General features: G+C 37.3%; 1 protein-coding gene across 1 annotated transcript in view; it reads right to left on the bottom strand.

Moving 5' to 3' along the window:
• Positions 1-1,864: 1,864 nt before the first annotated feature.
• The window catches only part of DICER1 (dicer 1, ribonuclease III), a 112,052-nt gene continuing 88,573 nt past the window's right edge, over positions 1,865-25,343 (bottom strand). Inside the window, 10 exon segments of the mRNA XM_025206273.1 lie at positions 1,865-6,993; positions 7,282-7,357; positions 7,478-7,640; positions 10,370-10,638; positions 13,060-13,945; positions 19,905-20,060; positions 21,800-22,583; positions 22,875-23,050; positions 23,161-23,266; positions 23,531-23,713. Of these exon segments, the coding sequence (XP_025062058.1) occupies positions 6,828-6,993; positions 7,282-7,357; positions 7,478-7,640; positions 10,370-10,638; positions 13,060-13,945; positions 19,905-20,060; positions 21,800-22,583; positions 22,875-23,050; positions 23,161-23,266; positions 23,531-23,713 (2,965 nt within the window). The 3' untranslated portion in view covers positions 1,865-6,827.

Here is a 25,343-nt window from a genome sequence, read left to right as displayed (position 1 = left end):
ACCTTCATGATTAGACCAACTAAGGGTCCCAGGGCATGGGATACTCTGCCTGATTCTTCTTTTTTTTCTTCTTTTCTAGGCTGCCACATGAAATGTCTCCTGACAAGGATCTTTTGCTCTTACTAGAGGGCAGTGCCATACTGCAAGGGATTACTTTTCCACTGAGGAAAGCTCTGCTTGGCTTATTTTTCCTTGGGAGCCCTTGAATAGAAGGATTAAAAGGACTTCTACCTGAGACAGCTTTAACCTGAGCCTCTGCCAAATGACTAGATATTAATTAGATGAGAAACCTGTCCCCAACCCACTCCCCAGAAAAAAAAAGTTGAGAGCACTTACTTGAGTGGGGTAGGGCAGTTGACAAGACTGAGGCAAGGCATGCATTGTTACCTTGCAAAGGCCATCCTGAAGAGAAGGAAGAATGGGAACATAGACTAAAGGTCTGTTGCTCCAGTGCTCCATGGGGAAAAGGCAGGAATCAAAGTTACTTGCCCTCATTTTGAAAAGTGCCTTGACAGTAGAAGGAGGCACCCCTATTCTCATGCCACAGCGATGCCCATAGCAGGGGGAGAAGGCTTTTAGAATCAGTCAAGTCTCAAGTAATGTGGTGAGTGTGAGATGAGAGCAGAGCAGGGATATACACAAGCCACCTGCATTGCCATGTCCTCCCATGAGTTTGACATCTGTATCTTGTTTCTGTGCTGCCAATGCTGGGAGCAGAAGCTCTGCTCCCACACCCTGACACAATGCACGAGCCTAAAAATCAAAATCCTGAGAAATGTTGCATATCAGCACCAATGGTGGTTATATTACTGAGATGGCAACCTATGGCAAGAAGGCCAAAGCTTCTACGCCAAGTGCAAAGGAGCACAAGAGTCACTGTTTAGAAAACTATAGGACAAATGAGCACAACAGATACCCAATTTCTCCATTGGCTTCTTAGCCAAGTTGCCTACTTCACTGAGGTTGCGGTGGGAACAGAAAGGAAGGTTCTGCATGCTCTGAAGCAAGATTCACCTAGCGATGGAGAAAAAGCAAATGCCCTAGCCCTTCACAGACTGTTAGGTTCTTTTTCAAAAGCTCTGCAACCCCTACCCCTCTCCCCCAAAGGAAAAAAAGACTTGGGAGCTATATGGGTAGTTTACTGAGCTTTCGTCTATGCTCCATAGTTTAAGAGGAGGAGTGAAAATGACCTGTTGCAGATACCAAGAGGCACTTGGGTAAGTTTTGAAAACCGCTGTTTTCAAAACCCTGATTGGTGACCAGCAAATCTGTTTTGCATCCCCCCCCACCCCAATTCACAAGCCAGAAAGCTAGGCTAGCCTGCTTCCAGGATCCAAGATGAGTGAATCACCAAAGAAACAGAGTGCTGCAAGTAAAAAGAGTTATTACAACTTTTATTTTGGTTTAGTATATTTTAATGCACAGGCTACTAATTTTTTTTCTTGAAAAGATGGGGTCAAAGTTGTGCAGCGAGATCTGCATAAACAGACCCTTATGCCCATGTGAAATCCTTCAGACTTGGGGGAGGGAACTGTAGGCATAAGAATCCACTCACACAGAGCAAACTGTGGTACTGGGGCCATCAATTTTAACCAGAGTCCCCTAAGAGTAATTTTTATATAGTTATGGAGAAACCTTGACAATTTTTTTGATAGTCCATTCATCAATAAAATGGGATAAGCAGAGTTGTACAGAAACTTTATATCTTAGTTGTATTTTAAAATACAAGTTTAACTAGAAAGCTGACTATGTAGCTTCAAACCAAAAGGCAAAAATGCTGTGAAGAGTAAATGACTATTAGAGATTTGTGGCAAATAAAAATAATCTAAACTTAAAAAAAGAGAGACAAAACAAAGTGAACAGACCATAACTTTATTGGAGATATACTCAGCTACAATTATTACAAAAAACTATTAAAGGTAATTGTGATCCATAAGGTGCAGACTGCAAATTTCTGCAGCATGATTACAGTATGAATGAATTACATTTTATGTCCCTTAAAGACAGCTGCAGCATGTGATGGTAAATATTTTATTGTCCATCCATCAAATTATTTGTTATTCATTCTACTTGATTTTAACCATCTTTTATGTCAAAACTATTTACAATAAAAATGCCTGCAATTTCCAATTCTTGTTCACAAACATTTTTTTCTGCTATGCAATTTGCTGCTTTAGTAAATTCTGAATGCATCTACAAAGCAATTTAAATAGTCTGTGGTTGCTAGACAAATTAAAAAGGGAAGAAAACTGCAATTCATTGGATAAAATGTACACACTTTTAGATGCTGTGAGATAAGTTAAAATTAACTGCTTGTGGAGTACAGTGCAATGACCTCTATAAATATATATATATATTTTTTTTTACATAAATTTTGATGGAGCTACAGTTGATATTTGGATTACATTTCATGGTCATAATTGTAGTGTTTCAGATGTTTAAGAACTCATTATGTAAAATCATTTTAACTTCTTGAAAATTAAAGTGGTTGAACAATATATATCTCGATATCAAGTACCAAAGTCAAAATCCTTCTCATATTAATCATACAACAAATTCATTAACTCCCATGAGAATGCTTACATGAAAAAAAAGTTAACAGGATTTGGGCAAACAGACAAATGTAACATCACAGCAAATTACAAAAGAATTTGATGTTTTCCAGTTTCCAAGCACTGTCGAGACTGGGATCCAAATTCTCTAGTATTTTCTATGTAAATAGGTGTGTACAATAGGTATGGTGTACACATGAGAACACATTCCCCAGTTGCAGGCTCTATTTCAGTGCTTCTGAAACTTTCTTGGCATGCACACCCCTTTTTGAGTCCTACTGCTGTGTATCCTTATGATTCCATGTTATGGATAATAAAAAAAGTAACCCTGTGTCACCAGAACCACACTCTAACCTCTCCAACCACCTCAGGGATATATCTGACAGCTGTTCTTCATTTTTTCCTTTTTTTCTTTCCCCCATTTACATTTCCCTTTTTCTTTCTTCTGCTTTTCCTTTCTTCCTCTCACATACGCTCTAAAAGTTCACTGCATGTCCCAGTATGAGAAACACTGATGTATTTTTATGTACAAGGACAGAAATCTAAGTTCTGGAATAGACTAGATCCTCAACTGAGGTAAGCCAATGTGGTTCCAGATTTCAATGGAGTGATGCCAGTTTATACCTGCTGAGGATCTGGCCCCAAGTCTATGAGACCCTGAATTCAGCTCTGAGTTTGTACTCAGATTGGCTGGCTTGAACTCCTGTTAAATTCTGTACTCTGCAGTCAGTGTAACTTCATGTAATGAGACTGAAAAAAATAGTAGGCCTTTTTATATGAACTTTAGCAGCATCAAGCTGAACAAACACTTCAGAAGTCAGTACATGGCCCTTGATATCCAGAAAGAAGGGAGATTTAGTTAAAGCTGACCAAATTACTATGGGCTGTCTTGTAGCAAAAAACTACACTGTGCATAACATGTTGGCTTGTTCAGAGATAATTACAGGAGTGTCAGAGGTCATTCTAATTTTAATTACTTCACATAACAGTAAAAATGATGTAATAAAAAACAATAGTGTTAAAATACAATCAAGAGTTTCGTAACACATCTTAGTTGTATTTTTCACATACAGTAAAAATGCCACAGACATTACAAATGACCTATTTAAGTTGTGCAAGTAAATGACACATTGCAGGCATTATAATTATCTTTTTCAAATTCAGTAAATCAAAACAGCAGCAAGGCCAAACCACATTTTTCCTCTCTGTTAAGCATATTTTTTCCTTGAAATGAGGTAAAGCATGGTACCAAGTGCAATGCTTATTTGTGCTACATGAACAGAACAGCGCAAAAAAAGCCATAAAAATAAAAATGCAGCATAGTTAGGAGGACTGTTTAAAGTACAGTATAATAGGACTAAGAAGAACAAAAAACAGGTTCATGCCAACTAACCCCCACACTATTCATGAGGAGTCTGTGTGGTTGCTTTTGAAGATGGGTTGCAACAGTCCACTTACACTTGTGCTTATAGCACATCAAGCAATTTCTATCCCAAGCTTCAAATTATCAGATTTAGGTCTTTAATATCATACACTGTCCCATATCACAATTATATCAACTGAAGGGTAAAACACAGTTCTACAGCATGGAAACTAAGATGACTTCTCTTTCTCAAAGGATATGAATTATTTCAATGAGGTCACACTGGAAGAGAAATTACGGCATTTAAAAATGCATCAGCAGCAGAAACGACTTTATAGTCAGCCACTGCACATTTCAAATGTCCAATTCATAGGCTTTATCTAATAACAAAGGGATCACTGAACGCATCTGAAATACAGAGAAGATTAACCAAATTCAGTTACTTTTTTTACATCAAAACACCTGGTAGCAAGTAGATTTTCCTATCAATTTACTGCTAACTGATATACCTCAAAACCCTGAGATCTCATGACCTCCCAAGTGCCAAGTAACAAACTTGTTTTCTTAAAGGAGTCACAAAAGATTTTTTATAGTGACAACTGTAATGTAATTAACTTTTTTTTGTAAGAAAAGCTTTACAGATGATGCATCTTCCAAAAAAACCAAACAAACAAACAAACAAAACAAACAAACAAACATACAAACTCCTAGACCAAGTACCAAAATTGTTAACATGCTGCAGAATCTTGACTTCTGGAACAAAAAATAGTTATAGGTTTCCAGTAGATTTTAACAGGGGATTGTTTATAGCAATTTACTACGTAGAATTTTATTGCATAAAACAAAGATTAGTTTAAACGTATTTCAAAACTTGCAGGGTTTAAACTTGATATGATGCTCTCTCTTCTCAATCACTAAAAGAAATGTTTTCTTGCAAATATAAAAATTATTATACAATTCATATGAGGAAATTAATTCTACTTCCAGATTCCCATAAGAACTATTAGAATTCCAAAAGAATAAAAGAAAACCTGGATAGAAAAAAATGAATTAAAACATTTCTGTATTTCAGAGAAGCTTAATGACCATCCTTTGCCACACAATTTTTTTTTTTTTTAAGAAAGCTAGAGCTGACAGGTTATTTATTTACTTAGTGTGCATTTGTGAGGGGAGAGTGGGGCTTTAAAAGCAGGAAATACAGTATTTATTTGTAATTTAACACACAAAACAGCATCAAGTTCAGACCAATGTGCTGGAAAACATTAACACACCTTGCTCCGCTTTCTCAAAACTTCAAGCATAATTAACAGGGCAAAATTGCAGCAAACCTCTACTGATAATGGTGGGAGTGCAAGACTACCCACAGCTTTTTAAAAAGGTAAATTAAGAGGTATTATAGTTACAGTGCAAAAAATTAAAATTTCAAGCATAATATATAAACATAGCACCAAAACAGAAAAACAATGCATGCAAAAAAAAAAAAAAAAAAAAAAGAAAGAAAAAAAGAAAGAAAGAAAGAAAGAAAAAGAACTGAGGTATTTAAGTGAAGAGTGCCTACAAAAATCTAGTCAAAGAAATATAGGCAAAAGCCTAAAAAGTATGTTCCCCTCCCCCCTCCCCAAAACAGACTGAAACAATGAGCTAGTTCTCTAAATTAAGGACCTAAATCACAAATGTATCAAAAGTACGGCAGTTTAATCTCAAACATCAACTTTCATGGCATTTAACAGCACAGCTTTGGTAGGTGAAATATGCATGCAACTCTGAAAAGTACAGTAAGAAATTTATGTGGAAATATCTCTAAGTGTAAAGGTGCTCCATTTTTTTAAATAAGTAACCAATTGATTATAAAATCTGCAGCATATTTTAGGTGTGATATGTCTAAGGTTATTTTGTTACAGCAACAGTTTGAACTGTGCAATTTACTCACTACTATGTTTCCAGTATCAGAACTATCTAGCTTGCAGGTTTGTGTAAAATTGGCATTTTAGCCAAAGACCATATTTTGTTTATGGTATAAAAAAAAATCTGTAGACTAACCACTTCCTCTGTATTGTTAAAAATAACCTAATTACATATATATGAATACAATTTCTATTATAATCCTGTAATAAGTTAAAGTCACAGCTATACTAATGAGTTGTATTGTAAATATAGAGCTGTATCATTGTAAAATGCATAATAAAATGAAGGGAATGTAAAATAGCTTGTTCCAAAAAGGTCAGAAATTAAAGATTACTAATGAGGGTTTATTTAAGGCAAGAACCTTTTTTATGCAAGACAATGTGGCATCAGGAAACTGAAATTTCATTTTACCAGTATGCCAGCCATTTCAATTAAAAACCTGTCCCTAATAAATAAGTGCAATAATGATTGGGAATGTCATCTTAATGCAAAGACGACAAGGAAAAAAAGAGGACAATACTGGCACACTTATTCTCTCTTACACCAAATCATCCAATACAGTTTACAAACTGCTTTATGACTGGCACTAGTGCACAGATTGAGGAATTTCAAGATTACTATATATAAATCTAGGAACTGCATTAGGCATAAGCTCCCTGGCCTTCTAATACTAAGCAAAGCTGTACTGACAATAAAAGTCAACCAAAAAGACCTGACAACAATTATTCTGAACACTTGCTAAATGTCATCATTAAAGCACTCTTGTGATTAAACAAAGCGGAAGTGAGGAAAGAAGACAAGATTGTGTTTGCGCAAAAAACTAACTACAATTAGTTCCAAAATTTTATACATGTTAAATGTTTTGCTATCTATTCAGTTATCAAACAAACTTTAAATTCTGTCTTCAATTTGTTCCTCTCAACATCAACTTTAAAAATTTTTTTTAATTTCATTTGTGTGTGTTTTTTAAATTTTCAATATTATTTTGTTTATTTTTAAGAGGAGTCTCAGCTGTTTAGGACCTGAGGTTGATTTGCTTTGAGGCTTCGTAGTGCTCTTCTTGCAGCTGCAGATTTGGCAATCCTGTAGCTTCTGCCAACACCTTTAACCTTTCCTTCCCCTACAACTTCCACAGTTACTCTGACCTTTCCATCATAAGTTCTTTCTGCAGGACTGCAAAAAAGCAAACACAAATTACAGCCAGGGTGCGCTAGGGTGAAGCAAGACTAATATTCTTCGTATGGCATGAAACATTTAAATATGCACGTTTTCATCTTTCTCTTTTAATTGGAAAGTTTTGTAAGGAAAATGTAAGAGAGAAGTAGTCAGTACAAGAAACATCTCTTGCACCTTAGAGAACAAATGAATCCTCTTCAGAGCCTCTTAAAATCCTTAGTAGTTTAGGAGGCATGGTTTTAAAATATTTTACAGTAAAGCAGACCCAAACAAGTTTACTCTTACCTGAATTTGGCAGTCTCTGGTTCCATCTCCAGCAGCTCTCGTACTGGGGAACGGGGCACATTTGCAGAAAATTTTTCTACAAGGAAGAAAGGAAAAGGAAAGAAAAATGATCTAACATAAACTTCATTTTTTCTTTCTGCCAGTACTAGACAATCAATTACTATAAAGATTTTTCATCTCTATAAAAACCTATTACCTATTAATGGCCTCATCATAGGATAGTACACTTGCCAAACCATTTCCAAAGACATTCCGCTATCCATATAAATGGCACCAGCAAGTGACTCGAATATATCTCCCATGGCCTTTGGTACTTCAATGTCTTCTTCTTTTTCCTCATCCTCTTCAGATCTTCTGAGCTGTTTGCAATTATTGAAGAAAGTGAAAAAGGAGCTGTTGTACTAAACAGATTTTTTAAAATCAAGCTTCAGAAATATAAAGTTCTCTCTTCCACCCTGTCCTGCACTGCCTCCTTTGAGCCTTTCATTGACAGTTTTCCACAGCTAAATCATTTCTGTATTCCCCTATGAAATCGAGTTGCTGAATCTAGAGTTTTTCAAGCTTGGAAAAAAAAAAAAGAAAAGCAAAGCAAAGAAACACCATATACAGAGACCATACATGCTTTTGAATCCCACTTGCAATAATTCTGTAGGATTTCACCATGGGTCTGCTTTTTTCAATGTGAAACTGACTTGTCTCAGTCAGTTAATGCCAGCAAGCCTGCACAGCCAAGAAAGTTCATATTTTAAACATTTTCTAGGTAGAGGCTTTCAAAGCTGTAAGTCTAATTTTTGGATGAATACACCATGCTCAGTGGGATGCAACTGACATACACAATTTTCATAGGTTATTTGCCTCAGAAGGCAGGTGTAGTATGTGTTAGTGAAATAAATCATTAACAAGAACAACCTAGTAGTGTTGGACTAAGTTAATACTGTATGTATGCTTAGTTATTTGATGCTGGGGGGGTTGTTTAATGCATGTGGCAGTGTTTTCTTCTATGCTATCCTATTCATTCCAGAGTGCTATTTTTCCTTTATTGTAGAAAGGTTTGTACATACACAAAAGCTGCATGCCTTGATTCCAGTACATTCACTTACTGTAATATTGATTTCACTTGCATGTAAAAATCATTTTACTTAAGTCCAAATAACAAAGAAATTTGAAGTGAATAAAACTATGATTGACCATTGCTCCCCTACATAAATATAAGTGAATATTTGCCTATCTTTTTCTCCCCCCAGTGGCCAGCCTCTCACTCAGTTTGGCTGCAGTTCATGAATTTGAAATGCTATGGCAAGTCATCAGCCCTCTTAAATAGGTAGTATAATATCATGTACTAGTCACATCCAACATTTATTCCTAAAATAAATGAAATGGTGTGTACACCCTTCAAACAGCAATAATTATTAGGAAACAGATATGTAACTGTATTTTGTAGCTTATTTTATATCAAGTGTATTTCTAAACATGTTAGGGAATTATGCAGTACTTCAATAACAAAAGAAAGAAGAAAATTAAGAGGTACAGGACAAGAGACAAAAGGTTTTATGAACAATACCTGGAAAAATAAGAGCTGATGGTGTGGAAAGGCATATAAAGGTTGATCTAGTTGGCAGCAACTTCAGAAGCAAAAACTCTTGCATTAATTGTGATGAAATAGCAAAAGATTCAGTAATCAAGTGCCAGGCTTAGGAAGTGGGCAGAGGAGGATAGCGAGGAACAGCAGTCCAGGAAAATGACAGACCCCCCGGCACATGCGCCATAGCATGACATAAGACGACATTTTGCTTGGCACTTCTGCTTCACGGAAGGGGCTAGGGCTGCACTGCCACAACGAAGATTGAGCCCCCCACTGTCTGCCCTGGCACATCAGCATCTTACAAGTTGAGGTTGCAGGTGTTCTTGGCCCTCTGCCCAAAACCGCTGCTGACCCCTGTGATATATTATAATTTGCTGATATCTCAGCTGTGATTTCTTCTTCTCTGCCTAACTGAGGGAACACTATCATCATGCAAGATCACTTCTGTAAATCTTTAGTATTCTTTACAGTGGGACTGCTCAGTGTCAGTAAGGGGGAAGAATCTTTTCCTATTCAAAATAAGGACAGAATCAGATCTGTTGCAACGAAACCGTTTTCCCTTATCCAGGCTTCACAGGATTAATAAACATCCACTCTTGTTAAAAATATCGTATCAATTCTTTTTTGAACTTGGAACAGAAATTGAAAGGTTTTGCTTTGTGGTAAAATGCCAGGTCTATGAAGACATGCTTATATATTCAAATATTTTGATCTCCAGACCTTACGTTTGAGTAATCAAATGAGCAAACAATCCAAGACAAAAGATGGCAGATTTTTACTCACTGATTTAATCAACATTAGTTTTAGAATATTCTTAGAAAAGTGACTTCTCTCAGAGTAAGTTATACTTCTTTTCTAGAAAAAAGTGTTTAGATTCTCAAATCAGAGACTGAAAGGTTAAACCAGAACATTAAGAAAAGTTGGATGGTGTAGGGGCTTGAAACAGAATGAGGTCTTTCAGTTCTAGGGCACTGGTTTGAATAAGAATTGTGCAGTAGCTTATCTGAAAGCAGCTAGATTTAGTCCATTTCCCAATAACACATGTCCATTATTACATATGGTACTTAGTTTCCCTGGCCAGTGTAGACACACCCTGTGTGCACAAGTCTCCAACAGAACTGCTTTTAAAATAGTATGCTTGAAAATTGCTAGCAAGGCTTCCCTGGCCAGTAGAAACAGAGCATATAAGCTGGTAATAAAGGAGACTCTTGGAGCTGCACGGAAAAAAATGTTGCACTAGCATGAAGCATGCAGTTGGTATTATACCAACTTCACTGAAACACCAGGGAAGAATCCAGGAATAATAGCTAGTATTAATCCTATTACAAAGTTATTTTCTGAGCCCCTTCACATAGTGAAACATTTTAATGAAAGCATGTAGCATACAAAAGTATTGGATTACTGGCAACCACCTGCTGCTTTGGCTGGTGTGCGTTATTATGCTAAGAAATTTGATGACATCCTAAAATCAGACACTAAACACAAACACTTTCAAATACCACTAACCTCAGAATCCATTCCTTGCATTTCATTCTTTTCCATCTGAAACTGGACAAAGTCATCAATAACATGAAACAGCTCAGGAGAGACAGCTTTAAAGTACTTGTGGTAGTCGTACTTTACAGCTAACGATGCAAAGATGGTATTGTTGACAAGAGCAGATCGCAAGTCAGTGAGAACTCCTGGAGAGTGTTGCCGTGGGTCTTCATAAAGGTGCTTGGTTATGAGGTAGTCCAAAATTGCATCTCCCAGGAATTCCAAGCGCTGGTAACAATCTTAAAATATTAGAAATAAAAGAATGTACAGCATCACTTCTTTAACTACCACGTTCTTTTCAGGCCCCTGGTTAGGCAGCTCGGCCCTTTACCACGTGAACACCACAAGTTAACCAAATGCTCAAAAAAGATAATATACACATTTAAAACATGGGTATCATTTTATTGGGGTTATGTTTTGTGTTATTTTAAAAGATCACTCAGTGAATTCAAAAAATAAGAAGTTTCATCAAATATACTTTGTAATGAAGCCACTTCTGAATCAAACACCCATTTATAGCGTTGTGGCAAAAAAAATAATCAGAGCTTATAATCAATGTTACACAATTAAATCAAAGGCATTAGCCGGACCAAATAAATAAAATCAAATTATATTTTATTGGCTGGCTGAACTTAAAAGAATGGCAACCAAGCTTAAAAATAAAACAAAAACCCAAGAAAGGAATATTAAAAGAAAAAAAAAAGGTAGTGGAGGTATATTTAACAATTAAGATTTCTGATGCAATTTTCTGTATGTTTAGGCTTCTTGAAGTTTAAGTGTTCAGCAGCATTTCAGTTGCAGGACTGCTGCTTTTAATTTTGAATCTGAAAACAATACTGGCTGTTGCTGTTAGTTTAGACTGTGAAGGGGGTGTAGGATTTTTTTTCATTTGTTTGTTTTTAAAAGCACGCCATGAATAACTCTTGAAAAGCAAAAGGAATGGTTTACGGGGAAAAGGAAGAAGAGAAAAACAATGAGAATGTTTTAAATGTGAAATGGCTAGTACAAAGCAGCTGTCTGTACCTAGTCATTGGGAAGCTGCTAGGATTTTAAACTTTTACTTTTCATGGAAAAAGCATCACTAACATGCAAGTATTCTCAGAATAGTCTTCTGTGCCAGTCTGAGTAAGAGATTAGAAATCAGAATTCCCAAATTCCATTCAAGTTTCTGCCGCTGACTTACTGTGTTAATTAGCTTTGGTCAAGAGACTATCCCCTAATTTTCCCATTTTTCTTGTGGAACTCAATATCTACCATCTATTGCCTCTAAATATAGTGAAACCGTGTTTTTAAAGAAACACACGTGCCTAGACATATTCACTGTTAATTCTATGCATGGAAGCTTTACTCAGCAGATAAACACAGTAGTAAGAGCTGTGATTTCTTGGGAAGAATTTCTCCTTGAAAAATCAACCTCTATTTTCTCTGAAGCCCCATGCTGTTTGGTCAAGGTATCACTTGACTGAAACAAATCCTTCTTTCCCAAGATCTAGATCCTATGAAGCACTAAGCATTTTTAAAGTTGAGGACACTTTATCCTACATGCACACACACAGAATCGGGCCCTAAAAATATTCCTCAGTATTCCCAAACTCTAGTAGTGTAAGGGGAGACTAAGAAAGCAGGGATGAAACCATGGCTTAGTAAACTCAATGGCAGGAGTTTTGCAATCATTTCAAATGGAGCCATTATTTTTCTTTTTTTAAATCTCATGCTGACAGAAAACACTCTGGGTTTTAGAACAAGTGAATGTTACATTTTAGAATATATAATTTAGACAAAAATAATTACAAATAGTCTAAGACTCATGTTGTAAACCACAGCTCCTTGTTATTGTAAATAACTCATTTAGTTTTTTTTAAACTATGCGCAGTCATGTACACATGTGCACACACACACACACACGCACACAAACTTTATAGGAAAAACTCCATATGAATTAAAGAAATTATGTATGGAAACACTTCACATTTCATGAACAGATAAATATTTAGTAAGTTACTCAAACATCTGTTTAACTTTAAGCATTTGAGTATAAAATGCGACAACTATTTTACAGTGATATTATTCAATTCACCACAATCTATTTTGCTACCACATGATCCCTTTCAGCTAATAAATGACAGAGTCTTATTTTATAGCTCAGGAATACAGTCAAGGTGATGCTCCTGGGATGAGAACTGGGGAAACAGCTGCAGATTACACCACCTTTCATTTTATTTTATGCAAACTATTGTGACTAGTTCTAGCAAGGCACTGCACTTTCCAATGTTATTTGATAACTCAACCAGCTGAGTTTAGGATTAGTTCTGAGCATATCCAGCTGATGAGAGGAGAGTTAAAGAAGAAAAAACAGAAAAAAAAGACTCAATTATATGCTGTACACTTGAAGCAGGTCAAACCTGAGTCACTTACATACCCTTCTAGCATTTAGAGAGGGAGAGGTCACACATGGTTGACTGGGATTTCCCTCTAAAATAACTGAAACAAGATATTCTCCTCCATTTTCGTAGTCATTTTTGTATAAAGCGGCAATTATTTTAACATATAAAAAAGTCTACTAGTATCTCATAAGGAAAGATCTGCTTATGAAGACGACCTGCATTTTATATCCCATAATTATAGCTAACGTAGGTATGAAATTATTTAAAACAACTTACCAGTAATGGTATTGTAATGGTAGGAGGCATGAGTAAATGCCTGAAGAAGATAAGCCTTGTTCTTAAAACTGTAGTTAATTTTCCTCTCAAAGTTTTCGAAGCCAGATATAAGGTGATTCAGGGTTTTTTCAGCATCTGGATGATCAAACATACACCTTGGTGGAATCTTCAAAGAGCCGTACTCCAAGTCTTTATAGAGAGAAGACTCCAAACTGGCTACAGAACTGGAAGCACAGTTTGGTGAAGGAGTCTTCTGCTGACTGATAAAGTTCTGTCTCTTACAACACAAAGTGCTGTCCCAATCAGTTTTTTTAATTACAGGGAGCACCTTTAGCCCTAACGAACAAAGGAAAAGCTGAGCAGCTCTTTCACCACAGCTGGTCAGATAGCAGCCCAGCAGGGCTTCCACGCAGTCTGCAATGCTTTTGTCAGCAATACACTGCTCTGTATGCAAGTCATACGAGATAGACTGTTTTCCTGCATCAACACCACAGTTTTCTTCTGACGGATTCCAGAAGCCTACTACAAATTCATCCTCTTCGACAGCCTTGCTAGGATCCAGATAGCACATAGCATCCCAAGAGCTATAGTCGAAATCATCAAAATCTGATGAAAACTGAACATTACCCAGGGTTGATTTTTTGGGTGCTTTCCATTCATAACTAGAATCAGTGGTTGAAAAGGGTGAGAGAGAAATTTTCTTCACAAAAGCCCCTGATCCCATTAACATATTATCAATGAATTTGATATGTTCCTGATCATACTCCAAAAAATCATCTTCAAAGTCAGCTTCTTCCTTGGGTAACCGCCACATTAGGTCTTCATCTTCCTCCTCATCATAATCATCAGGAATTTTACCATTAGGCAACAAGCCCTCTCCTTTTGTCTAAAACAGAAAGCATAAAAATAAAATGAGGCAGAGGGAAAAGATGGTTATGCAACTCTGTTTTAAGAAGGTACGTAGGTAATTATTTTTATATTATACTCACCATCAGTTAACTTTAAAAGAAAGAATAAAAACATTTTCTGTCAGTTAATATTATTAATTACATTGTTTACACCACATGCATGGAGCAAGGCCAAAATAAAATAACTCTCTCAGAGTACAATTGATTTGCAAATTATATTTTCTACTAGGAACCTCTGTTGTTTTACTACAAATTGTTTCTTTTTAAACATTTTAAACAGAAATACAAATAAGCAGAAGAAAAAAAATGTGTACACATCTGTCTCTCAAAACTAAAAGTCAAACAAATATTTTACTTGCATAGAAAAAAGAAAGAGGGGGGAAACCCCCCATAGTTAGGCAGATGTACCCAAGTCATTCCTTTAGATGTTCTGTGTCAGCATTATTTAGTAGCCAGAGACTATTACCTATATCCAAGGAAGTAAAATGAAATCTTGTGTTCTGTAAAAATGCCATAATGGGGATTTTATAAACCTTACTTAAGGTAGAGCTTAGGCATATTGCCTCATGATCATACAACACAATTGCATACAAATGGAAAATTTGTTCAGTGAAACAATTAGAAAAATGTTTTAGTTTTGTGCTACTGCAATCATTTGCTTTATGCAGAAAAATGCATTCTTCCACGTCAAGTATAGTTAGTTGCAAATAGTTTATAGTCTACTTGGCAAACATGAAGGAAAACAAGTTTAGGGAATCAATGTAGGATGATTTTTATATTATAGAAAGAAAAACAGGAGCTCTAATGCCAGTTAGTTTGGCAAAAGTCTGATGTTTATGTGGGTGACAGTCTGGATAGCATGTGTTAGTGATTCAATAAGTGATCTAACTTTCTAAAAATGTTAGATATAGGCCAATATTTGGTTCTACAGTACAAACTGCATTTGAAAAAAGAGTCAGAAAAAAAGAACATTTAAATTCCAACAGAAATGAACTTTCAGACTATGTTTTGCCAAGAAGATTTTTCCAATTTGTCATGCATTTTTCTAATGCTGCGAATCTTTCATTAAATCAGGTCTAAAAATAGGAAATGCAGAAACCTTGGCATATTTCTTAAAAATTGCATTTTTGACAAAATAGTAAGGTTCACATTAAGTAACAAAGGATAACACCACATAATATTCCAAAGGGAATACATTAAGAGAACGTTATCCTTTAAGATGTAGCTAATTAAACAAAAATAAGTCTTTAGTTACTATATCAATTTAATTGAAACTATTTTTAAAATTATTGCTGGATTTTCTAACATCTAGTTTTGCCTTGGTTGAGAGAACCTAGTGATGTTTTCCATTAATGACAATTATAATAAATTATAGCCAAAACCAGGAATGTGCAAAATACCTCACTACAGTTTTCACTGGTGCCTTGCTACCCAACGTTCTGGTATTAAAAACGAAGCCTGCCGCAAGAACCAGTGTGGTGCACACAGCAGCAGCGTACACCACTAGAAATGGAGCCTGGCCATCCAGAGCCACCCTCAGGCTGCTAGCCAGGCTCGTGCAGCTGGATAAGCACCACTGCTGCCCCAAGAGGCCCCCCAGTTAAGGCTCCTGGGACCAGCACATGCTGGCCCCCGCCTTCCCTACCCCAGCTGGGACAATTTGGCACTTGCTGGAGCGCACATGTGGAGGCGTGCCCTGGGGCACAAAGCAGCAGCAAAAATATGTGCCACTGCTATTTGGCTGCTGCAAATGCACACCCCTGCATGTGGGGACACAGCCAAAGTGCCTTCCTGGTCTGAAGCCCTAAGAGCCCAAAGGCCCACTGTCATTTTAAATGTAGTGTGATCGTTCATATCTATCCTCATCTTTAAATTTGGACACAGGCTTGCAAATAGTATGGCACCAATATGTAAAGCTTTAGATCAGCATTTCCCAAACGCTGGGGATTTACACTCCATGCAGTGAAGCTGACCACTCTCAGCCTGCCAAATTTTGTTCGGTACTTTTGTGCACGCACAGCATCAACATTATATGCACCCATGTGAGCAGCAGACTTCTTGAGTAATTTTCTTCCTTTAGTTGCTGTTCCCCCTCCTCCCATCCCACCCTAGGAACCTTTCATACACCCCACAATTTGGAAAATGCTGCTCTAGAAGACGTGATCAAGAGAAAGCATTTAGTACTCTGAGACATGCCATATTTCTTTATTAGAGAAGATAGTGAAATGTAGAACTGTATAGGTCAGAACCAACTTGCAAGCAGTTATGGCTGCTCTTATTAAGGCTGCTGTAACATTGCAGTTACAGAACTGACTGCAATGTACTGCAAGGTAGCTTAAACTGGATACCTGGGGTACCAGGAGCAGTCTAACTGCAGCAGCATAAAGCTCAAGGTAAAAAATATTTACCTGGTACAATACAGAAGCAAGCTATGCTAGATTACTTGAGCTACATACTCCCATAGCTAGACTGTATCTGGTACTCAAACAAGGTAAGCTCCCAACACTATACTTGGTAATTGCAGTGTAGATGTAGACTGCGATTGACAGGAGACAAGGGAGAGATTTAAAACAGACTTAAGCATTAGTAAATCTGCCAGTTTTATGATTACAAAAAAATGTTCTTCAATTTTCAGAAATAAAAGTTTATGAAAAACTATACATGACTGAACTCTGTAAAAAAGAATGCAGTAGCCCTTATTTCTGTCACAACCCAAAAGGTGTGATTTTTATTTGTGTGCGCTTCGGCACTGCTAAATTGTCCCCGCTAAATTGCAGCTTCCTTGCACAGTGGAGTTTTCTGCTGCAGAGGAGAACCCCGGTGCAAGGGAGAATTTCCCGCCAATTTGGAGCTTGTTTTGCAGGGTGCATTTCTTTGCTGCAGAGAGGGGATGCTCGCTGCAAAGAGTCCCCGCCATTGGTATGCTAATTCGAGTCCCATTATTGGCCAGTTCTAAATTATTCACATGTGGCGGCTAGTGATTGGCTTGCTAGCTGTATAAGAGGCTTGAGTGGTTTCTGCCCAAGTTGGAGGACTCCACGAACAAGGGAGGAGGAGACTTCACGCTGTGTGAAGATCTCTAAGCGCTGCGGATCCTCACGGACCCAGTGCATTTGAAGCAGGCAACGGAGGTCTGATCAACCTCTAGCCTCTCCCCGTCGCCAATAGAATTCCTAGACGTACCCCTCCCGCGCGCTATGAACCGAACCCACGGAGCCTAGCAAACTTCGTGTGGATGAGTGAATGGAAGAACCCACGGAGCCTGACAAACTTCGTGTGAGCCCTTACAATCGGCCTCAGAGCTCTTCTACCCGGGTTCGAGTCCTGCAGGTTTATTTTCCCGTCGCCGAAACCCTATGCGACGTACCCTCGTATTTTCATCTTCCCGTCGCCGGAACCCTATGCGACGTACCCTCGTGTTCTGCAGGTTCGAGTTTTTGTTTTCTTTTCTCTTTCTGTAACTGCAACTTAATCAAGCTTTCCAGCCTACACCACTGCCATCTTGGTGTAAGTAAACAATCTTTTAAACTACTGATACGCGTCCGTGCCTAATTCCAGAGCGAAGGCCTTCCCTCTCCGCCCCCACGTGCCCGGGCTGCTGGCCACAGCCCGCGTGCAGCGCGAAAAAGGGCTCGGGGCGCTCCCGGCCCACACAATTTCATGTACACATTACTTTGTATTTTTTAAAACATTAATCTGTATACCAGTAGTTTGGAAGCCAATAGGAAATTCAGGTAGCTTTGCGTTTTAATAATACCATTCTTTCAGGAATTACTACTGCTAGATGCCCTCTCCCCCGAATAAACATATTTTTTCATAAAATTTTGCTCGATTTTAAATATTTTTTTCTGCCACTACTTGCATTTCAAGTTGAGGATAAAATGCTTTTTGTGCTCTCAACTTAAGCAGTTTGATCACTTAATTAGAATTACTTGTTTTGTTCTTGTTCAAATTGGCCAAGCCAAGAATCTGACATATTTCTAAAATGTTTTAATAACAATTAATCAAAATATTATGAAATTTCAATTCCCAGCTGGAACACTCCATTTTACAGACTAGGAATAGAAATCATTACTTAGTCATTTCATGGTTACCATATTTGAAGGTGTTTGTGTTGGGTTTTGAAGCCCAATTTGTGTCTTAAAAAAAATCCAACTTGACTTATACACCATGCCACATAAAATAATAATAATAATAATAATAATAATAATAATAATAATAATAAAAATCGGGGGCGGGGTGGGGCGGGGCTGGGTTCCGCTGGCCCAACCTCATCCCCTGCAAGCAGCTCAGCCCCATCCCCTGCAACCGGCACTGGGCTCGCAGGGGTTGGGGCCATGCCAGCTGAGCACTGAGCAAGTAGCACTAGGCTTGGCGCCACTTGCACCAGCCAGGGACAGGGACGAGGTTGGTGCTCAGCTGGTGCAGCTCCATCCCCTGCAAGCAGCACCGCCTGCAGGGGATGGGGCTGTGCCAGCTACATGCTGAGCCCAACTTATACACTGTGACTATGAAAATCCTTACCTTTCAAATTGGAAAGCCGGGGGTCAACCTATACACCATGAAACACGCTATTTTACCATTTGGCTGTAGTAAATGTCTGTAGTAAATGCCCACAACCCAGACCAAAACTATATGATTTTTACAAATTAGAGTTCATGACTGACAAAGGAAGCAAGTTGTTCAGAGGCTAGGGAAATGTAATTTTTTTTAAGTAATTATCAGCTGTCATTTTATTTTTAAAAAGGGAAAATAAGAAATTTGATATTAAACTCTGGCATAATAGAGAACCACAATAATCAGGCTATTTTACTCTGCAATAAATATTTATTCATTCAGTACATCTGCTGAACAGATCTCAGGTGTGCCCTCTGGTGGTTCTAAACTATGGGCTTCTCATGTGTCCCAAGTCTAAGAACAGAACCATTACAAATGAATCATAGGAAGTAAATAGCTTAAAGATATACTGTAAAGAAAAGTAACACCCATTTTAAATATATAACTTTGTGAGAATTCACTGAGTGAGACTGGTTAAAAATTGCAAGCTATTATCTGAAAGTTCTTAGGGCTATTCCAGATCCCTTCCTTAGTGGGCACTATTCTCCTTCAAATGTGAAATCCACAACACTGACAGAATGAGGGCCTCACAAGAGGAATCAAAGTTCAATTTCCAGCCAGTTGTAACCCTCATTTAGGATTAGAAGTTGGACTGTACAGCACAAGAATTGCAGCTACCTGGTGTGGAAGATAACAGGAACTAAACAGGTCCCTTAGCCCTCTTGCATTTAGATGTTAAATTTAAATTACCAAATAGGAATAAAGTTCAGTTGCAGGCCATAGCAGAAAAGAGGTCCTCAGTATTCAATCACTGCAGTGTAAAATGCGACCTGGCAACAGAGAATGACTACTAAGAAACTTATCTACCCAACTCGTTATCCCCAAATCATCATCAGGAATCTATGAAAAATCCCTTCCTTTTATGCAAAGTAGGAATTATAAACACCTGGTAAGGTGAGACAAAAATTAACTCACTTTGACATAGGGATAACCTACATTTAGAGGCGAGGTCACTTAACAGCAAAATGGATAGTTACCCACCACCAGTTTTCAGTGTAGAGGGACACCAACACATGAGCTTCCATGGTTTCCAAGAACAATGGATACATGCTCCTCTCTGAAATGTTTCTCTTCTTATACCACTAAGATATACACTTACTAAACTGTTTCATGAATTCCCCTCACTAAATTCTCCATCACTTTTCTCCACATCTTTCTTAAGTTACAGTGAAGTTAAGGGAAAGTGGGAAACAAAAAATGTATGGAATTATTTTACTGAAGTATAATAAAAAGGAAAATGTGTGTTCCCTTCCCTCCACTTTTGTGATACTTGTATATAGGAAGTTATGCAAGTCTTAACATACCGCAATAGGAGCTTACCATTTCATCTTTCTCCCATTTGTCTGTGTTACTCTTGTCCTGGTTTACTACATAACCAGGAGGAAGCCAGTTGACCGGGGGGTCAAAAATAGATACCACCATACGGCTAGGAAGCCCCTTCTTTTTCCCCAGGCGATACAAATTACAATTACTGACCTTTAAGACAAAAATTATTATGAAGATCTATATGCACATGAATACAAATGCATATGGAAATGCAAATAAAATACTCAACTTAAGGTGCTAAGCAAATGCTTGTTTCTTACACTTAAATCAATATCACATATGTAAACATCTGTGCACAGCTTAAATACAAAAAATAAAATAAAATCACACTTTAAAAATATATCTATATTTTCTAACTTTCCAGAAGAGTACAACTCAGCCTAATACAGCATTTATGACAGATTACCAAATACTAGCTTAAAACAAATTTTAGGGGTTTTCTTTCCAAAAGGCACTAATCATACAATTTAAGAAATAAATTTACTCAACTGAAGCAGAATGACAGGCAAACAACTTAAATAATTGTTAACTTTAAAATAATAGTAATGGTAGTTATGAAAAACAAGTATCATTAAATGGCAGTATCACTAATGACAACTTCATCAAGCTTTGAAAAATAAGAATTTCTATTGCAAACATTCTCCTTCAATTGAAACTTAACAGTAGAAAGATAAAAACAGTTCTGAGTTCATCCATAAATGTGGGTTTAGTTATGCTTCAAGCTTAATTAATTTTAGCAATTTTAGAATAGAGGGAAGGAAAAAAGTACTCTCATTGCATATATTGAAAACATTTTCCTCATAGCTATACACTTTTAATCTCTACTTTTCCTTTTAACAATACGTTTCGTTTCTTAAAATGTCTAAGTATTCTTAAAATAGATTTTGTAGCCTTCAGGTTTGATCATATTGAACTGTTAACATAATATATGCTTTCCTTTCTTCCTAGATTAAATAATAATCATCAACTATTCAGGGACTTGATTCTCCCTGTGCAAAATGTGACCCAGCTTTAACAGTTGCTGACCTTTAAGTGCAGGGCAAAAATCAGATTATTAGAATTTGAATTGAAAGTCACCACATTTTGCAGAAGGAAAACTGGATCAAATTAATTACTCCAGATTTTAAGATGGTGGTAGGCAGATAGAAAACCTTGCCAGTCTTTAAAGGCACCCCAAACACGGTTACAAAACTGCTCAGTTCAAAAGAACATTAAATAAATTTTCGATGCTCTTGGAAAAGCTAAGGGAAGTGAATACACTTTTGGTAGCAAATTAAAATGTATTTGGTATACGGTTTAGAACAGTGGAATTTACGAACTCATATATTCAATCTTATAGTCAAACTTATCAATCTTCTCCCCCTCAGGCCAAGTACAGACTGGCCTAAACTTTTGTCGGTATAAGTGATCAGAAACTGGTCTATACCTGTAACAGAACAGAAGTTCGGCACACGTGGACTGGTTCAAAAACGGTGGAAAGTGGTCTAAGATTTGTGCCCCCACCCCACCAAGGGTGAACGTGTGTTCTGTTTGCTACCTATCTAACCCATTCTGCTTACAGAAAACTGCATAATTCAGAACTATTCCACCTTGGGGTTTTTGAATGTTTGTACCTAGCCTCAAAGTAATGAACAAGAAGTTTAAATTTAGAAACTTGTAGCAAAAAGTTGTGTCAGTCAACATGATGCTAGTGCTGGTTCCATGATCCTGTAATTATATTCCTAGCATACATAGTACCACATCTATCCACTGTAGGCAGAAATTCACCTTTAGGCCTATCAATCTGTGGTAAAAATGTTAACATGTGCATAGTGTCACCTATTCAGTCCAAACAAAACATGTGTTACACTCAGCATTATGCAGCGTAGTTATGGATTGTTACTACTTACTTTTTTGCTTCTCATATATGACAGGCGTCCCTCATGAGCATCAGGATAAGTGCAAAACAAATATGTGGTGATGGCATGCTTTAAAAAGGAATCGCCAAGCATTTCAAGCCGTTCCAGATTAAATCCATCACTAGCATTTGAAAGGGTCAGAGCTTGAAGAATGAGACCAGGGTTAGGGCCAAGGGTTTTTGAAGAGTACCCATTGGAAGGGCTCTTTTCAGAATCCATTCGGTCTATTGAGGGATTAAGAGCTTCTGAAGTACTGGTGGTCACTGCCATTTTGGGGCATCCATCTGAGGTAGATTTGTTAGCATTTCCATCAAGGTATTTATTACTCAGTAGAGTACATTCATTGCTGGGCTTGGGCTGGTTCTCACTGCTGTATAAATTGTGAATGGGGAATGAGGTAGTTGGTTGTAAAGGTATGTCCTGCCTGCAGTAATTCAGCTGATTTCCTTGGCAAAAGTCTCTGGTAACTAAATCACAATTGCCATTGGCAAGATTTTTGTTGTAAGAAACACCATTAATTGCTGCAAGTTCTACTGGGACATCAGTTTGGAGTTTACTGGGTGACTCATTGAGCAATGTTCTGTAATTCACAGACATTTGGTCATGCTTTTCTGCAGAAGAGGTTCTATTAGCACCTTGATGTGCAGCATTTTCAGGGACTACAATTGTGCTGTGCTTACAGTAATTTTCATTCTCTGCTAAAGAGGAGCTAGGAATAGAGATGAAGGATTTGCTGTCAATAGACTTTTTCCATCCAAAGTCCAGGTTAGGATATCTGCAAAGATAAATGTTAATTTTGTTAAAGCCTATAAAAATGTTCACACAGCAAGAGAACAGTTTTATATGCATGTTTTACATGGTGTAGAAAGGAATATTTTTAAAGAAATAATAACAACTTAGGCATATAAAAATTTTTACAACAATCCAAATATTCAATACTATTTCCCTTAACTGAAAAATTACATGGAACAGATGTAGTAGATCAATTTTAGACTGTTGCAGCTTTGAAAATTTTCACAGAGTTTTTGCAGCATTTCTATAATGCGTATAAAAGAAAAACAGATACCTGAAATCTGCAGGAAGTGATTTAACCCCTACACCAGCATCAGTGGCTGTTTGGGCTCTCAATTCTTCTGCTGTCAATAGACAATGGAGACGATAAAGTATGCTGGGGAGACAAACTGCTTTTCTCCACAATGATGCTGGAATAGGATGTATAGCACAGAGTTCGGGAACCAATATCTTTGAAGAAGGAAAAGAGTTTTATTTTTACCTATAGTCTTCAGAGGTCTAAAGTATTAGTTAAAAGAGGCAAGATAAATGCACTGTTAGACTAGAAAGCAAATCATTACCTGCTTATTCTGCAGACTTTCCCATTTAGCTTTCCTCTTCTCAGCACTGCTTAGTGGAAGAGCTTTCCCCTTCTGATTCAAATGGCGAGGGGTTAAAAGATTAAGTCTAAAAACAAATTGGGAAATTCTCTTTAATGTAATTAAATAAAAATTACTTAAAATTTCCCCAATGATAAATGCATTTGCATACCCATCTTCACTGACAACTTGAGCACTCAAAAAGCCACCAAAAAAATCAATAGTTAGTAATAAATATAAGTCTTCAAAATGTTATCCAAAAGTTAACTAACAAACTAAAATGGTGCATTATAACAACTGTTTCAGGACTGTATAAATAAGACACAAATGCACATTATATTGATTTAATTACCTTGAAGATGTGTGGTCCACATCCAGCAGTGGCTGGTTGAGATTGGTCAGGTCAAGATTATACTTTGTTTTATAATATTCAGCAAATGTTTCATATTCAGGGGAAGGGAATTTGCTGAGTGGAGTAAGATCAGTGTATACATCAGCTACATAGAATCGATGAGGCTGATCAAAATTTCGATACCTTAAAAAAAAACAAAAAAACAGTGTGGTACATAGTACTTTGAGTAAAATTTTTCATTGAAGTCTCATATTCTTCACTGGATCAGATGTTTCTAAGTTGTCAAATAAACTCAAAGAATTAGCTCTTATGTACAGAAAATTCAAAAAGAGTACTGGATCAAGTACTACAGAAATAAGCACAGGATAAGAACAGAAAAAAAATCAGCTCAGTAATCTATATACTGTTCTGTGAAGAAACAGGAATCAAAATGACCTATTTAAATAAAAGGATGTATTGCATCCTTTGTAAATATTGGAATATGCATGTTAGGCTGTCAGCTTCAGTATGAGCATTTATTTTAAAAATTAAAAATTGATCACTGGTAAACAGAAATTTAGTCATAATAATTTTTTTTTAATTTAGAATTTTATTTCATTAAAAACCAAACTTGAGCTCTACCTCTCAAATTCTGAATGCTCAAAAGTAGACTTCTAGCTATTGTATATTAGAACTGGCACTTTTGCTAAGCTTTACCCCCAAAAGGAGTCTGTTACTGCACTAGCGTGCTTATATTTCAGTTTGCACAATTTACTAGCTGACAAGATCAATTCTTAAATTATGAAATGGCATGTGTTTGGGGGTGTTCGATCTGATGCATATACCATTCCCCATCCCTATCCAAATATCTGAGAAGCCTTCTTAAATTAAGTAAAATCTCTCTTAATAAATTTTTCATCCCTGTTCCAAAAAGGCAACCAAGACTGCTACGCTCCTGCACCATCTCGATTCTGTAGTCTTGGAAACTGGATATGTAAAGCTAAAGCAACCTTCTCTTACCAGTCTTTTCACAATGATTATCTGTATCACAATGATGCCCAGTGTCCAAGTTAGACTGGAAATCAGTTGGGCATTGTACAAAGGAGAAGTTACTTACAACATCTTGTTGTAGATGCTCATACATCATAACACGTGGAGACTTTTTTGCCTTAACGGTACCCATAGCCCTTTCCCCCCTAGTGCGTTGCACCAAAATGATAAAGGCTGGTGCATGCTTCCTGCTCTCAAGTTCTGTCAAGTGTAAATTCTTAAGCTGCACACAATTCTGAGAAAAAGACAGACAGTGGAAGGGATGCAGATGTGCATATGGACAACACATTTTGAAGAACAGCAGTTGCTTGTAAATAACTTTCTCTTTTGAGTGACTATCCACATGCACAGTTTCTGTGGGCGAGGTAAAGCCCACATTCCTGGGGGTAGTCTTGGAGTCCCTAGACAAACAGCGATTGAGGGACAACTTGACAAAGGCAGCCACCCTTCAGGTATCAGCAAGAGTGCCACAGCACAGGGAGGCTATGGAATTGGTCTAAGTTCTGGTGAAACAAGCTCTGACTACATGAATCTGTTTCAGTTTAGCAGTCTTGTAACAGCTTGACATGGCTTGATATAAAATTGGACAGGCTATACTGATCTCAGTGTACCCTAAGAGCTCAGGTAGGAACAGCGGGGGAGACTTTCTGCAAGGTTTCTGAAAAACAAAGCTCTTTTCACAATCAATGCTGATAGGAAAGCTTGAACACTGGAGGAGCATCTTTTTTTGAAGAATACCAGAAAGTTGATCTGCTGACTTGTAATTCAACGATCATTTTCAGCA

This window comes from Alligator sinensis, unplaced genomic scaffold, assembly GCF_000455745.1.
Source record: "Alligator sinensis unplaced genomic scaffold, ASM45574v1 scaffold47_2, whole genome shotgun sequence".
NCBI lineage: Eukaryota > Metazoa > Chordata > Crocodylia > Alligatoridae > Alligator > Alligator sinensis.
Note: the sequence above shows the minus strand (reverse complement) of the source record. Positions and strands in the feature narration are given on the sequence as shown.